This window comes from Heptranchias perlo, chromosome 3, assembly GCF_035084215.1.
Source record: "Heptranchias perlo isolate sHepPer1 chromosome 3, sHepPer1.hap1, whole genome shotgun sequence".
Lineage (NCBI taxonomy): Eukaryota > Metazoa > Chordata > Chondrichthyes > Hexanchiformes > Hexanchidae > Heptranchias > Heptranchias perlo.
Genome location: NC_090327.1, coordinates 7677354 through 7692410, shown reverse-complemented (window position 1 = coordinate 7692410; position 15057 = coordinate 7677354). Strand labels below are relative to the sequence as shown.

The window sequence follows — 15057 nt, the reverse complement described above, 5'->3', positions numbered from 1 at the left end:
CCATCCTTAATTGCACTTGAGAAGGTGGTGGTGAGCCGCCTTCTTGAACCGCTGCAGTCTGTGGTGAAGGTTCTCCCACAGTGCTGTTAGGGAGGGAGTTCCAGGATTTTGACCCAGCGACGATGAAGGAACGGCGATATATTTCCAAGTCGGGATGGTGTGTGACTTGGAGGGGAACGTGCAGGTGGTGGTGTTCCCATGTGCCTGCTGCCCCTTTCCTTATAGGTGGTAGAGGTCGCGGGTTTTGGAGGTGCTGTTGAAGAAGCCTTGGCGAGTTGCTGCAGTGCATCCTGTGGATGGTACACACTACAGCCATTGTACGCCGGTGGTGGAGGGAGTGAATGTTTAGGGTGGTGGATGGGGTGCCAATCAAGCAGGCTGCTTTGTCCTGGATGGTGTCGAGTTTCGAGTGTTGGAGCTGCACTAATCCAGGCAAGTGGAGAGTATTCCATTACACTCCTGACTTGTGCCTTGTAGATGGTGGAAAGGCTTTGGGGAGTCCGGAGGTGAGTGACTCGCCACAGAATACCCAGCCTCTGACCTGCTCTTGTACCTACGGTATTTATGTGGCTGGTCCAGTTAAGTTTCTGGTCAATGATGGCCCCCAGGATGCTGATGGTGGGGGATTCGGCGATGGTAATACCGTTGGATGTCAAGGGGAGGTGGTTAGATTCTCTCTCGTTGGAGATGGTCATTGCCTGGCACTTGTCTGGCACGAATGTTAGTTGCCACTTATCAGCCCAAGCCTGGATGTTGTCCAGGTCTTGTTGCATGCGGGCACGGACTGCTTCGTTATCTGAGGGTTTGTGAATGCAACTGAACACTGTGCAATCATCAGTGAACATCCCCATTTCTGACCTTATGATGGAGGGAAGGTCATTGATGAAGCAGCTGAAGATGGTTGGGCCTAGGACACTGCCCTGAGGAACTCCTGCAGCAATGTCCTGGGGCTGAGATGATTGGCCTCCCAACAACCACGACCATCTCCCTTTGTGCTAGGTATGACTCCAGCCACTGGAGAGTTTTCCCGCTGATTCCCATTGACTTCAATTTTACTCTGGCTCCTTGGTGCCACACTCAGTCAAATGCTGCCTTGATGTCAAGGGCAGTTACTCTCACCTCACCTCTGGAATTCAGCTCTTTTGTCCATGTTTGGACCAAGGCTGTAATGAGGTCTGGAGCCGAGTGGTCCTGGTGGAACCCAAACTGAGCATCGGTGAGCAGGTTATTGGTGAGTAAGTGCTGCTTGATAGCACTGTCGACGACACCTTCCATCACTTTGCTGATGATCGAGAGTAGACTGATGGGGCGATAATTGGCCGGATTGGATTTGTCCTGCTTTTTGTGGACAGGACATACCTGGGCAATTTTCCACATTGTCTGTTAGATGCTAGTGTTGTAGCTGTACTGGAACAGCTCGTCTAGAGGCGCAGCTAGTTCTGGAGCACAAGTCTTCAGCACTACAGCCGGGATGTTGTCGGGGCCCAAAGCCTTTGTTTTATCGAGTGCAATATCAACGATATCAAACCATTTCTTGATATCATGTGGAGTGAATCGAATTGGCTGACGACTGGTTTCTGTGATGGTGAGGATATCGGGAGGAGGCCGAGATGGATCATCTACTCTGCACTCCTGGCTTCAGCCTTGCCTTTTGCACTCACGTGCTGGACTCTGCCATCATTGAGGATGGGGATGTTTACAGAGCCTCCTCCTCCCGTTAGTTGTTTAATTGTCCACCCCCATTCACGACTGGATGTGGCAGGACTACAGAGCTTTGATCTCATCTGTCAGTTGTGGAATCGCTTAGTTCTGTGTATAGCATGTTGCTTCTGCTGTTTCGCATGCATGTAGTCGTGAGTTGTAGCTTCACCAGGTTGGCACCTCATTTTTAGGTACGCCTGGTGCTGCTCCTGGCATGCTCTTCTACACACCTCATTGAACCAGGGTTGATCCCCTGGCTTGTTGGTAATGCTGGGCCTTGAGGTTACAGATTGTGCTGGAATACAAATCTGCTGCTGATGACCCACAGCGCTTCATGGATCCCCAGTTTTGAGCTGCTAGATCTGTTCTGAATCTATCCCATTTAGCACGGTGGTAGTGCCACCCAACACGTTGGATGGTATCCTCAGTGTGAAGACGGGACTTCGTCTCCATGAGCACTGTCCGGTGGTCACTCCTACCAATACTGTCATGGACAGATGCATCTGCGACTGGTAGATTGGTGAGGACAAGGTCAAGTCGGTTTTTCCCTCGTGTTGCCACCTACCGCAGGCCGAATCTGGCGGCTACGTCCTTCAGGGCTTGGTCAGTAGTGGTACTACGGAGCCACTCTTGGTGATGAACATTGAAGTCCCCCACCCAGAGTACATTCTGTGCCCTTGCTACCCTCAGTGCTTCCTCCAAGTGGTGCTCGACATGGAGGAGGACTGATTCATCAGCTGAGGGAGGGCGGTAGGTGGTAATCAGCAGGAGGTTTCCTTGCCCACTTTTGACCTGATGCCATGAGATTTCATGGGGTCCGGAGTCAATGTTGAGGACTCCCAGGGCCACTCCCTCCTGACTGTATATCACTGTACCCCCACCTCTGGTGGGTCTGTCTTGCCGGTGGGACAGGACATACCCAGGGATGGTGATGGAAGAGTCTGGAACTATGGCTGAATGGTATGATTGTGAGTGCTTCACTAGTCTGTGGGACAGCTCTCCCAATTTTGGCACAAGATTGTATAACTGAGTGGCTTGCTTGGTCATTTCAGAGGGTGATTAAGAATCAACCACATTGCTGTGGGTCTGGAGTCACATATAGGCCTGACCGGGTAAGGACTGCAGGTTTCCTTCCCTAAAGGAAATTAGTGAACCAGATGGGTTTTTACAAAAATCCAGTAGTTTCATGGCCACCAATCCTGATACTAGTTTTTTTTATTCCAGATTTTATTTAATTAATTGAATTTAAATTCCACAGCTGCCGTGGCGGGATTTGAACTCATGACTCTGGATTATTAGTCCAGGCCTCTGGACTACTAGCCAATAACATAACCACTATGCTACCGTACATTGCAACAGTGACTACACGTCATAAGTACTTAATTGGCTGTAAAGCACTTTGGGACGTCCTGAGGTCATAAAAGGCATTTTCTAAATGCAACCATTTGTTTCTTCCTCTCCCTCCCTCCGCCTACCTTTCTTCTCTCTTTCTCTTATCTCCATCTCTCTCGTCTATCTTTTACTCATCTATCTCTGCTCCCACCATCCTCCCTCCTTCTCAAAACACATTTTTTTGACCAAGCTTTTGGTCAGGTCTCCTAATCATTCCACAATGCTCAGCACCTACTCCTTTTCTCCTCTTTGGAGTACTTTGGGACGTTTTTCTACATTAAAGACACTATAACTTCAAGTTGTTTTCTGGCATCCAATTTCTATTTTTCGGTTGGCCTTTTTTGTTGCCTATTTACTCAGTTCCATATTTCCTTGAAGTAGTCCAGAAAGAAAAGCAACCATGTATAATGGTTTAAAACTTCATATGCTGTAGCTGTATAATTCTGAAATTGTTTGAGTGCAGTACTATTATGTGTAATTAAATGTGCTCCTCTTCCTTTTCTCACCCCAGGCTGGTAACTATCCCTTTAATCGTGCAATGCTATTTAATGTTGGCTTTATGGAAGCTATGAAGGATCTGGATTGGGACTGTCTCGTTTTCCATGATGTTGATCACATACCAGAAAGTGATCGAAACTACTATGGATGTGGGCAAATGCCACGACATTTTGCATCAAAGCTGGATAAGTACATGTACATGTAAGTACCTGCGCCATCCATTTGCAGCTCCTATAGTTTGGATGTATTCCTCTGAAATTTTTCCATGTTTGGGTTGGGGGGAGGGGGTGGCGGAGGGAAGCAGAGGAACCTGCACAGTGCAGGTTCTGAAATTGTACGGTTAAGTTCTACTTTTGCACCATTCTTACGAATTTAAGAGCTAAATTTTGGCTTTTGCTCGTCCTTATTTCTATAACCTATTGAATGGAAATTGGATTAGTCAGGACATAAACATTTCTCTGTAATCTGCGATTATTTGCAGTGTCATACATCCAGGATACCTTGCTGCTATTAGGAGAAAATGCATAGAATTATATAGAAATTACAGTACAGAAACAGGCCATTCGGCCCAACTGGTCTATGTGGGTGTTTATGTTCCACACGAGCCTGCTCCCACCCTACTTCATCTAACCCTATCAGCATATCCTTCTATTCCTTTCACCATCATCAGCTTCCCGTTAAATGTACTTTGATTCACCAGTAACTTTGTAGATGCTTTTATCTTCAGTTGTACCTGGGAACATAAATAATCATCCAGAACCCTTTTCTGTCGCTGCATTCTGTTAATTGAGTGGAATAATTTTCTTAATAGTTTGTTTAAGCTGAAACACAGCTGCTATGTTTGATTTCTTTTTAACAAGTTGCTGCTTTGACCTGTATATTTTATGTTCTGTTTAACGTATTAAACATCTTTTTTAATGCACTAACAAACTAAATGGGTGAGTTTTGTATTTCCATTTTCTTTTGGATTCTTTTTTGTTTTAAACTTTCATATCATACAGTCCATGGATGACTTTTTTTTTTCCTCTTACTTTCTAGTCTACCATACAACGAATTCTTTGGTGGAGTCAGTGGTCTGACAGTGGAGCAGTACAAAAAAGTCAATGGCTTTCCCAATGCTTTCTGGGGATGGGGTGGAGAGGATGATGATCTGTGGCGTAGGTAAGAACCCGTTCAGAGGTACAGATTTATGGCTGGAGCCGGTGACTCAAAGATGAATAGGGCTGAGCTAACTTTTTCTGTAAAATAGTTTGCATTTTGCTGCATTTTTATACCAAAGATAGAGGATAATTTGAATTGGAGATGGAAGATATTAAACGGCGTTCACGTGCAGCGCTCACAGGTTAACTAGAGCGCAATTAGAGAGGGCTTTACCTTTATTCTGCCTCCAATATTGTGCGTCAGTTCCCCGCCTTAGAAAAGTTGAGGTGAGTTTTGAGATTCTGGAATATTTCTTCTGGAACAGAAACTGCTAAGAGGTGATTTCTGAAAATTATGAAAGTTTTTATAGTGTGAATAGGGAAAGACTATTTCCTCTGTTTAGGGAGTCAGTGACAAGGGGGTCATCAATTTAGAATTGTCAGTGTGTGAAGTGAGACGTTAGGAGAAATTTATTTAGGAAGTTCCTGGATCATGGAATGATTTAGCAACTGGGAATAGTTGAAGCAGAGCCCATTGCATCATTTTAAGGGAGAAGCAGATGATATTTGAAGCAGTGGAAGATGCAGGGCGGCTATGGGGAAGCACTGGGCAGTGGGATTAGATTTGGAAGACTAGCAAAGATTTGCCACTAACACAATGGGCCGAATGACTACTTTCGGTGCTGTAAACGTCTATGGTTCTAAGTCACCATGTGGCTTGGAAGGGTGGTCTCGGAGATTTTGTTATGAGTGGCAAGAGGGATTGAAGATGCCGGAAGAGATGGGGCCTGATGCCAGGATGCGACTGAGCAGTAAGAGCTATGCCACCACCATGGTTGTGTGGACAGGACCGTTGATGTAATCTGCAGCCATGTGGGGAGGGCTTCGGCTTTGAAGGGGTGGGAGGGAGAAATTGGTGCCTGTATATCAGGGTTTGGTTAGGGCCAGGAAATAAATAGATTTATCCACTGAGTCTTTAATGGTGCAGGCTCTGCTGGCAAAGAAGGAAGGAAGCCTTCTAGTGGGTGACACAAAATGGGGGAGTGGTTGATGAATCACCGTTGGGGTTAGGAGCACAGTAAGAGATAGTGGGTATAGGGTGGAGGTTAGAACGGTTAACTCCCGAGGGTTGAGATGGTAACCAGCAATGGAGGATCAGACAGTTGGGGCTGCTGCTCTGGAACAGCCAGTAACTGGTGCCACAACAGGCTAAGAGAAGCACACGAAGGTAGGAGCAGTGTGTGAGGCCTTGGACTCGTTCTACAGGGACTCGAACCTACGATGACTGGAGAGGAGGAGTTAGGCTGGGAAATAGCGTGAACTGGAGACAGGGACTGTGGGGGGCGGGCATGGTGTTGGAGAAAGGAGAGGTGAAAGAAGAAGTGGAGGAGAAAGCAGAACAAGCCAGAAAATAGCTGGGGGAGAAAAGGGAAGGTAGGGGCACTGGGTTTGAGTGATGGCCAGTATGCACACCAGTGGACACAGGAACGTGGACCAATGGCAGAGACTTGGCGAGAGAAAATTTGGAACAGGAGCTTAGTTAAAGGAGGCAACCAATGTAATATCTTGAGCTTCTGTCTTAAGGGAAGTCTCAAGACAGGTGGCATTGGAGGAACATAGTTTGTTCTGGAAGCCAGCGGGAGTGTGCTCAATTCATCCCCAGTGAGGGGTAAAGTCCAGGTCAGGAACCAGCAGAGGAACAGAGTTTGATCTAATAGCCAATGCAGGAGTCTGGTCTGGGCCAGGAGCCAGTTTAGGAGTAGAGTTCGGTCTAAGACACAGCAGAAAAGCAGAGCAGACTGAAGGGCAGGAGCCAGCAGAGGAGAGAAGGGTCAGGCCCACAAAACCAGTAGAGGGGCAAAGAACAGCCCAAAAGCCAGCAAAGCACAGCTCAGGAAACCGGTGGAGCAATGAAATTCATCCTAAGGAAACCAGCAGAGCTGCTCGGATAGAATCTGCCAACAACCTCCTGCAGTTTGCTGTGGGGCTTGAAGTTAGACAACATCATCTGAGGCTGGGGCAGCAAATGGATAGGAGTTGGTGGCTGGAGCAGTGTGGAGTGCAGATAGATCAGAGTCCCCAGGTGGGAGCAGGCCTAGAATAGAGACAAGACTGCAGAAGAGGGAGTTGAGCAGCAGCAATGGCACATACAGCTCTCAACCAGCATGCAGACATCATGGATGCAATGCATGCACATCTCCAGACTTAATATTTGGTGACAAAACAATGGAAAATTTCAGTGTTTTTTTCCCCTCTAATGCAGAAGGAAACTGAAATATTGGCAACTATTATGAGGCTTTCAACTGTATAAACTGAGCTGGGGAATGTATGTACCAGTTTATAAATGCAAATATGATGGTTTGTGCTTTGTTTAAAAACACTCAAGTTATGGTCATTCATTGTTTGGTTAAACTAAATTGTTTGGTAAAGCTCTCGTAAAAGTTAAACTTTAACGTTAAAAGTACAATTGCATCAGAGTGAGAACTTGCAGTTCAGTATGTTTAATTTTGAAGTTGGTTGCTTTGTTAATTGTAAAAAAAAATGTGCTAGTGTAGTTACCCTTCATTCCTCATGTGATTGACAAGGTAGTGTCTATAAAAAAAATCAATCAGGCAGGTCCCATTGATTGACCATGAGAGGTTGCTCTGCACTTCAAGGCCAATTTGAGTTAATTTCTCATTTTCTTCTTCCACTGGAAATTTCCATCAGCAAGACTAACCCATAAACTGCTTGCTACGGTTATTGTAGCTTGTATATTAGGTTCATTATGTACTCTTACTGAGTCCACAGCTTTTATCTTTCCAAGACTGTGCACTGCATTAGACATATCCTCGCAAGTAAATTTGATGTTGGTACATCCTAATTAAAATTTCTGTTTTGCATCAGGAGGCATTGAGCTCCTATAAATGATTGAGGTGTCTGCAGCATATAGTTGAGAAGTCCTGCTCCAAAATGCACTCCCTTGGACATTCTAGCTTCCTGTGGTATAGTCCTTGTCCTGCCAAAACCTAACCTTTCATTATAAGTCGAATTGCAGCAGAACTAGTTGCCACAAAATAGTTAGCCCTTCATTTAAGGGATGGGGAAATTGCCTTCATAGAAACAGGAGTAGGCCATTCAGCCCCTCAAGCCTGTTCTGCCATTTAATTGATCATGGCTGATCTGTATCTTAACTTGATCTACCTCCCTTGGTTACATAACCCTTAATACCCTTGCCTAACAAAAATCTATCAATCTCAGTTTTGAAATTTTCAATTGGCCCCTAGACTCATCGGCTTTTTGGGGGAGAGAGTTTCAGATTTCCACTCCCCTTTGTGTGAAGAAGTGCTTCCTAACATCACCCCTGAATGGCCTGGCTCTAATTTTAAGGTTATGCCCTCTTATTCTGGACTCCCCCACCTGAGGAAATAGTTCAAACCCATGACCGTGGCATTATTAGCCTCTCTAATTGGTGACATTGTGATGCACAGTTACATTTTTCTTCATGTTTTTGTATTGATTTAAACCAATATTGCATTTAAATTCACCAAATGCACCAACTGAATGCATTCTATGAAGTTGGGGGTCGATTGATTTGATTTATTAATTCTCTTCCTCCTTTACCTTGTAGAGTTCTTTATGCCGGATACAATGTGACCAGACCAGAAGGAGATCTGGGAAAGTACAAGTCTATACCCCACCATCATCGAGGGGAAGTACAGTTTCTAGGCAGGCAAGTATTCAACTTGCTGCACACATTTTTAAACTGTATTGTAGATTTAGACTTGCAGATCTATTAGAAAATCTCCTTTTTAACTTTTTTCGAGTTCAGTATTTAATTGATAAAGTATGAGTTTTTTAAAAGTACATTTCAAATCATTCTGGGAGTTTGCTCATGCATGCATTTGGGTTTGAAACTAAAAATGATTAGAGACTTGAAAGGTTTAATAGATTAGCATATTCTACCTTCTCTTCTGGAATCTGCGTTTAAATCTAGTCTAGACTCAATGGGATGAAAATCACTACCTGCTGGTTAAAAGGATTTCAGAGGTCTGAACCCAGTTCTTAGCGGTCATGAGGCCAAAACTACCAATACTTGACACTAATTAGTCATCTCATTTGGAGGCCATAAAATAGGCTGCTGTTGGAATTAGAGGAGGGAGCAGGAAAAGATAAATCACCAATGCAGCAGAAGCTGACTGTGTGAGGCTACTGTTGAGGCAGTATAGAGTGTACATATCATTTTTCTGAATAATTTTTAAGTTTGTACGCCAACTTACAGGCCTAGAAGAGATTTACTAGAATGGTGCCAGGGATGAGGGACTTTAGTTATGTGGAGAGACTGGAGAAGCTGGGGTTGTTCTCTTCAGAGCAGAGGTTAAAGGGAGATTTAATAGAGGTGATTCAAATTATGAAGGGTTTTGATAGAGTAGAAAAGGAGAAACTGTTTCCACTGGCAGGAGGGTCAGTAACCAGAGGATACTGATTGAAGATAATTGGCAAAAATGCCGGGGGGCGGGGTGATGAGGAGAAATGTTTTTACTTAGCAAGTTATGACCTGGGATGCTCTGGCTGAAAGGCTGGTGGAAGCAGATCCAATTGTAACTTTCAAAAGGGAATTGGATATATACTTTAAAAAGGAGAAATTTGCAGGGCGAGGGGAAAGAGCAGGGGAGTGGGACTAATTGGTAGCTCTTTCAGAGAACTGGCACAGCACGATGGGCCGAATGGCCTCCTGTGCTGTATGATTCTATGAACTGTCAGACACTCACCAAAAGAAACACACCACCTTCCACCACACAATCTGACACAAATAAAGTTCTAGAAGTATTCTTATTATGTATCATAGTAGGTATAGCACAAGAGGAGGCCATTCGGCCCATCTTTCCTGTGCTGGCTCTTTGAAAGAGCTATGCAATTAGTCCCATTCTCCTGCTCTTTCCCCTTAGCCCTATAAATCTATATTTAAAAAAATTATCTTTGTTGGCCCATGTTGGGTTACTTCATTGCTCATTTAACCATTACAGCTTTTTTTTTTGTTCTTTACAGATACAAATTGTTGAGGTATTCTAAAGAACGCCAACCCCTGGATGGGTTGAACAACTTGAAGTATACTCCAAATGTAACTCTGCACTTTTTGTACAAAAATATAACTGTGTACCTTACACCAGAGTTGGCTCCTGTAGATGAAGATTAAAGAGGATGGGACCATCTTGAATTTTAGCAGCTTCCCTGGAGTATTATGGATTTCAGAGTATTTTATTCATGGCGGTTCAGTGAAGGACTTGAGGGTCTTGAGGAACAGCCAGACCACCTCAGCTGTGGATGATTTAATGACGGCTTGAGTCCCGAATTCTGAACAGCTGATTGTATCTGCATGTGTGCGCACTAGCTTTGCTAATGAATTCATCCTGCATTTTGAAAGACAAACATGCCTTCATTCTGAAATCAAGAGGTTTACAGCAGGGCTAATCAAACTATTAAGTCCTCGCATTATTGTATTAGCTTTCTTGTCATGATTGGCTGTTCCGGTACAAAGATGTTAAAGCCAATAGAATTCCCATTTGTAGGTATTGCATAACATTGTATTTTTAGCTAAAATGAAGGCTCATGGTCCATTTGAAATAATGCTATGGATTTGTAAATATACTGTAAAATTGTGCACTTTGCCACTTCTTTTTTTATACTATTGAATTGATGCATTTGTGTGATGTTCCTTTTAAAAAGGAAAGTATATATATATATATGTATGTATGTATCTTGGCATGTAAGAACAAAATGTAAATACTCTAAGACACATCACTTACTTTCCATACTGAATAATGGAAAGAGTTGCAATATATTGTCTGGTTTCTGGTAGCTAAAATCATACCTTACAGTAGTGTTATTAACTGCCAAGTCACTTAACCTTCCAGTTATGATTTGAAATGTACTTTCTTTATGAAAGTAAAATTAGATTAGCTTGGTCTTATTTTCTGATGCTTGGTACAATGCTATCTGATGCATTTGTGTAAGTGGGGAAGAGGAGTTTAAAGCCAAGGTGGAAGGTGTTTTTTTTTAAAGAAGTGAAGATAAACTACTAGCTAAACCAAAATTTCATCTTGTGGGGTTTTGGGTGTGCTGACTTGTGTTTGCATCAGCTGTTCAGAAACTACTGACTTTTCTCATTGCCCAACCAAATCTATTTTCTGCCACCCTGTTCTGACTAGGAGCAGTTTGACCATTCTTATTACCCTACAGATTTCCTGCATGCTTAGAAGCTCGGCATTTATAAACTTGCCATACTTGGATCCATATTTGGGAAGTGAAATCCTGTTTTCTATAATCTTTTCACCTAGAAAAGAAAACAAGCATTCTAACACTAATGTGCGTATGCCAATAGTTGTAAAAGCATGTAGCAACTGTATACAATTTTTTTAAAATTCCATTGGAGCGCTGTCTATATGCCCGTACTACTGAAATGCCAGACTGATTCTGTGCAAATAGCTTCCTTTCAGATAATGTTCCATTCCTTTGATTTTAAGTTGGGATTTGTTGATTGTGTCTTTAAGAACCTGCCTTTACTCTGATTTAATCTGATGGAAATCGATATAACTGCTAGACTCCACTAATAAGGGAAGGGCAACTATCCATCATCCTTCAAAGGCAGAAAATAATCTCGCTGTTTCCTCATTTGTCTGTTCAAAATCTGCTGTTTCATTGAGGAGCCCAAGAAATGTATTCTTGACTCATTTGTGGATTAATGCAGCAATTGTTCAGTTGTGGATGAGCCTGGTATTGTTTGTTTTCATTGTTGTATATTGCAAATCTTTTTTCTACGTAACTTGTCATAATCGTCACTAACCACACTTGAGAACTTTTTGCTATTTTTGATTTAAAGTCTGTACTTTTGTCAGCTGTACATTATATTCCTGAATGCACTTGAAGAAAGCAATGCACTTGAAGAAAGAAACCATGCAACTGGTTTAAAAAGTCTAATAACAAGTAGTAAAAGGGAGTCGTTTTGTATTAAATTAGATTGAACAAGTGTTGATGAATAGAAGGATGGTGCTTCAATAGAGCTAGAAGAAAAACCACAGATGTTTCAAGAAAAACAAGAGCAAATTTCCTTACTGTAAGGTTGGATGATTTACCTGAAAAGGACACTAGCATCCTGAGAGGAAGAAAAGCACATGTGGTAATGGCTTAGAATACCTTAAGCTGTTGTCACTAGTGAGTGTGCAGTTCTGGCTTTGGTTGTCTGCCAATTGCAAACTTTTCAGTATTGTTTTTCCTGATGGCCTTAACTGTAACTGTCTACTGGATAGAAAGGAAGCTTGTGCTTATGCAAACACTAAAGAATAGAGAGAAGAGTCCAGAGGAGCAGGAGCTGAAATATCTGACAGAAGTGTGCTAATAAACCTTCTACTCATTATAATGGTGGTTCACTTTTTTCTTTCTTTAATATCATCTCGCCAACCTTTGTTGTAGGCTGGGATTCCTACAGCTATTCTGATCGTCAGTTTAGACTGCTTTTAGTTTCTGCCCCTCCTTTGCCCCCTCCCACCTCCACATCACTCGCCTTCATTTCAGTTGTCCCACTCTCACAATTGGTTTCACCTCACCAGGTCCACTCTGAAAAGTAAATATTTTGAGTTCAGTTGGGCTTTTTCGGCTTAAGGGTGGCATTTGGAACATGGAGCAAAACATGAGATGTGGGACAGCTGAATTCACTGCAAACAGGGGTGTTACGGAACGTAATGCTGGTTGGTCCTGCCAGTATCGGACTATTCCTAGTTTCTGTAGAATAGGTATCACAAAACAATTTAGAATGGCTTTAGAATCTAGTTAATTTACATTGAGGCTCTTTGAGTACTTTCTGCTTCTGGGCTTCTCCACACTTTGCGGTAAACTTCCCGAGGAAGGAATGAAGGCCAGAGGCTTTTGCCTCAGGTATTAAATACTGAATTCTAAAAATTCACACATCAATAAAATTAATTTTCTCAAACAAATCTCCCTCTTCCCAGTGATGATTCAGTGTTACAATGTTTTTGTACGCCAACGTCCTGTGTGAACTGATTGGTAAAGTGCTGTGTCATAGTTGCAGTTCATTGCATGACAAGTTCCCAGTCTCAACCAGGTCTTGAGAAACACAGTGGAAGTTGCAAGCTTCTCCACAGAGAAGGAAAAAAGTAATTTGGAAGCTGTTGTTCCAGACTATGTGCTCTTGTAGAGCAAAATGGACAGAGGCTTAGACAAAAGTTGAATGCTCACCCTCTCAGCTGGTGAGTGATACCAAGATACCTGAAGGGATACTGGGGGGGAAAAATAAATTGGCATCAAATGTCTGTGATTGATTCACTTCTGTAAATAAAAACATTGAAGAATCTTTTGATATAATTTAATGAGGCTGAAAATTAAAAGTACAGTAATGTCTCACTAACCTTATTCTACCACACAATTTTACAAAAGTCTTTAATTTTTGAACCACCAATAATTAATTGTTAAACTATAGATGTCAAATCCAGCCCTGTATATGTTCTGCTCCCTTAAATTACATTTATCGTCTAGTGCATTTAGTTAAATTTCTCTGAATGGAAAGGCAGATTATTATTTTTTTAAAAAGACTACATCCTAAAATCTAGTTGAGTTGGTTTAAAATTTTGAGCTTAAAGGAAACTTTAACATATGTGCTATTTCCTTATTTTGTGTTTTTCTTAAATTTTGACACAACTTTGAGATTTGCTAACATTATCTTACTATAATCCTATAGAACTTTGTTAGTATACACTATTTGCCTTTTTCATGTATCTTCGATGCTTTTATTTTTCAGTATTAACTGAAAAGATTGTGCACTTTAACTTTTCTCTATACATATACATATTTATTTTTTATATATATTTATCTGTATATGTATTGGATCCTAAATTAGAGGGGAAGAAACTGCCTTTGCAGTCAAAGCATGTAATGGTGACAGCAATAATTAAGTTTTTAGTTCAAATTGCAATGGTAGAACTTGCTGAGTTGCCAATCATATAACAGCACATGTTTGTAAGGAACTGTATAATCACACTTTACATCCTTTTAAAATACAGTATGAAGTCAATTCATAGGCAAAAATAATTTATTTTAGCATGCTGCAGGAAGAATTAAAGGCATGATAAGCAGTACAATACACAGTTAACTGTATTAGGTTATTTCTAAGGATTTCTGTTGTCTTGTGTGTTTGTGATAATATTTGTACTTTTTGTATCATTCTTTTATGGAAATAAACAATACCAGCACTCAAAGGCTTTGTGTTGAACTTTCCACACATCTCTACACAATTCTATCTCAGTGTATAGGAAGCTTGATGAGGCTGTCTTCACTAATGTTTTAGTTTTACCCTCTGTACCTGGTAGACAAAGGTGGAGAAAGTGCTTTAAGGTACTTTTGTGGCTGCACTAAAATCACAATGTACATTGCCTTCTGGATCATAGAATGATGGGACAGAAATAGTCATTAAATAATCATAACCGTGGTTGACACTTGCTCATTTAATCTGAGGACTGTGAATAACTGCAGGTAAAACTAGCAAAAAGTGAAAGCTGTTGATGTTTTGTTCTGATTCTCAGAGGTAATCAGCTGCGTTCTGGACTATTGATCTAATTTTATAATATGCATTGCATTCCATAAATGGGAGCCCTGAATTTCCTCTGGTCCTGACCTGCCGTAAGTTGTATCATTGACCCTGTCTGAATTCCCAGCGCCAACACTTTTGAATATTTACAGGTGGCTGAATATTTACAGGAGCACAACAGTTTGCCTAAGGATAGTTATACTGGGGAGGGGAGGGGAGGGGAGGGGTGGAAATGTCTAGTTAGCATTTACAAGCCTGCAGTAGATTAAAGGAGCCAGCAGCACTATGGAAGAGAAGAAAATAATGGTATTTTCTTCTCGTTTTGCAATATTGCAAAGATTTGCCTGGGTGAATGATGAGTTGATAACCGTTTTGTCAAAGGCGATCCTTGTGGCAAAGTGGAAGTGAGGTTCCACACTGATGCTAGTACCATCTAAGGGACTCGACAGGGCAGCTAAGGGGATGGCAGGAAGTCCAGCCTCCAAGCGCCAGGCAGCCCATTTTGATGAGCTGATGCCCCTCTTGAAACAGATGAGGCAAAGGAGGGATGGACTGTTCGATGGTGGCTCAAGTGTTGTGGAGAGAGTAGTATGCTACTTTGCTAATCCAGGATGACAGTACAATGCCACAAGAAGTTCAATGACCTAATAAGGGCAAGAAAAAAAATGCTGCCCCACCCTTCCGCCCTAAATTCAGTTTTGCATTGTGTGCCGGTTCAATCCTTACCTTCAATGTTCTTAATTCGTACCT

The 15057-nt window shown here is 42.2% G+C and overlaps 1 protein-coding gene across 1 annotated transcript in view; it reads left to right on the top strand.

The window, feature by feature from the left end:
• b4galt6 (UDP-Gal:betaGlcNAc beta 1,4- galactosyltransferase, polypeptide 6) overlaps positions 1–13978 on the top strand; it is a 79017-nt gene extending 65039 nt beyond the window's left edge. Inside the window, exons 6-9 of the mRNA XM_067977984.1 lie at positions 3605–3792; positions 4630–4752; positions 8341–8442; positions 9759–13978. Of these exons, the coding sequence (XP_067834085.1) occupies positions 3605–3792; positions 4630–4752; positions 8341–8442; positions 9759–9906 (561 nt within the window). The 3' untranslated portion in view covers positions 9907–13978. The remainder of the gene's footprint in view (positions 1–3604; positions 3793–4629; positions 4753–8340; positions 8443–9758) is intronic.
• The last annotated feature ends 1079 nt before the right edge of the window (positions 13979–15057 follow it).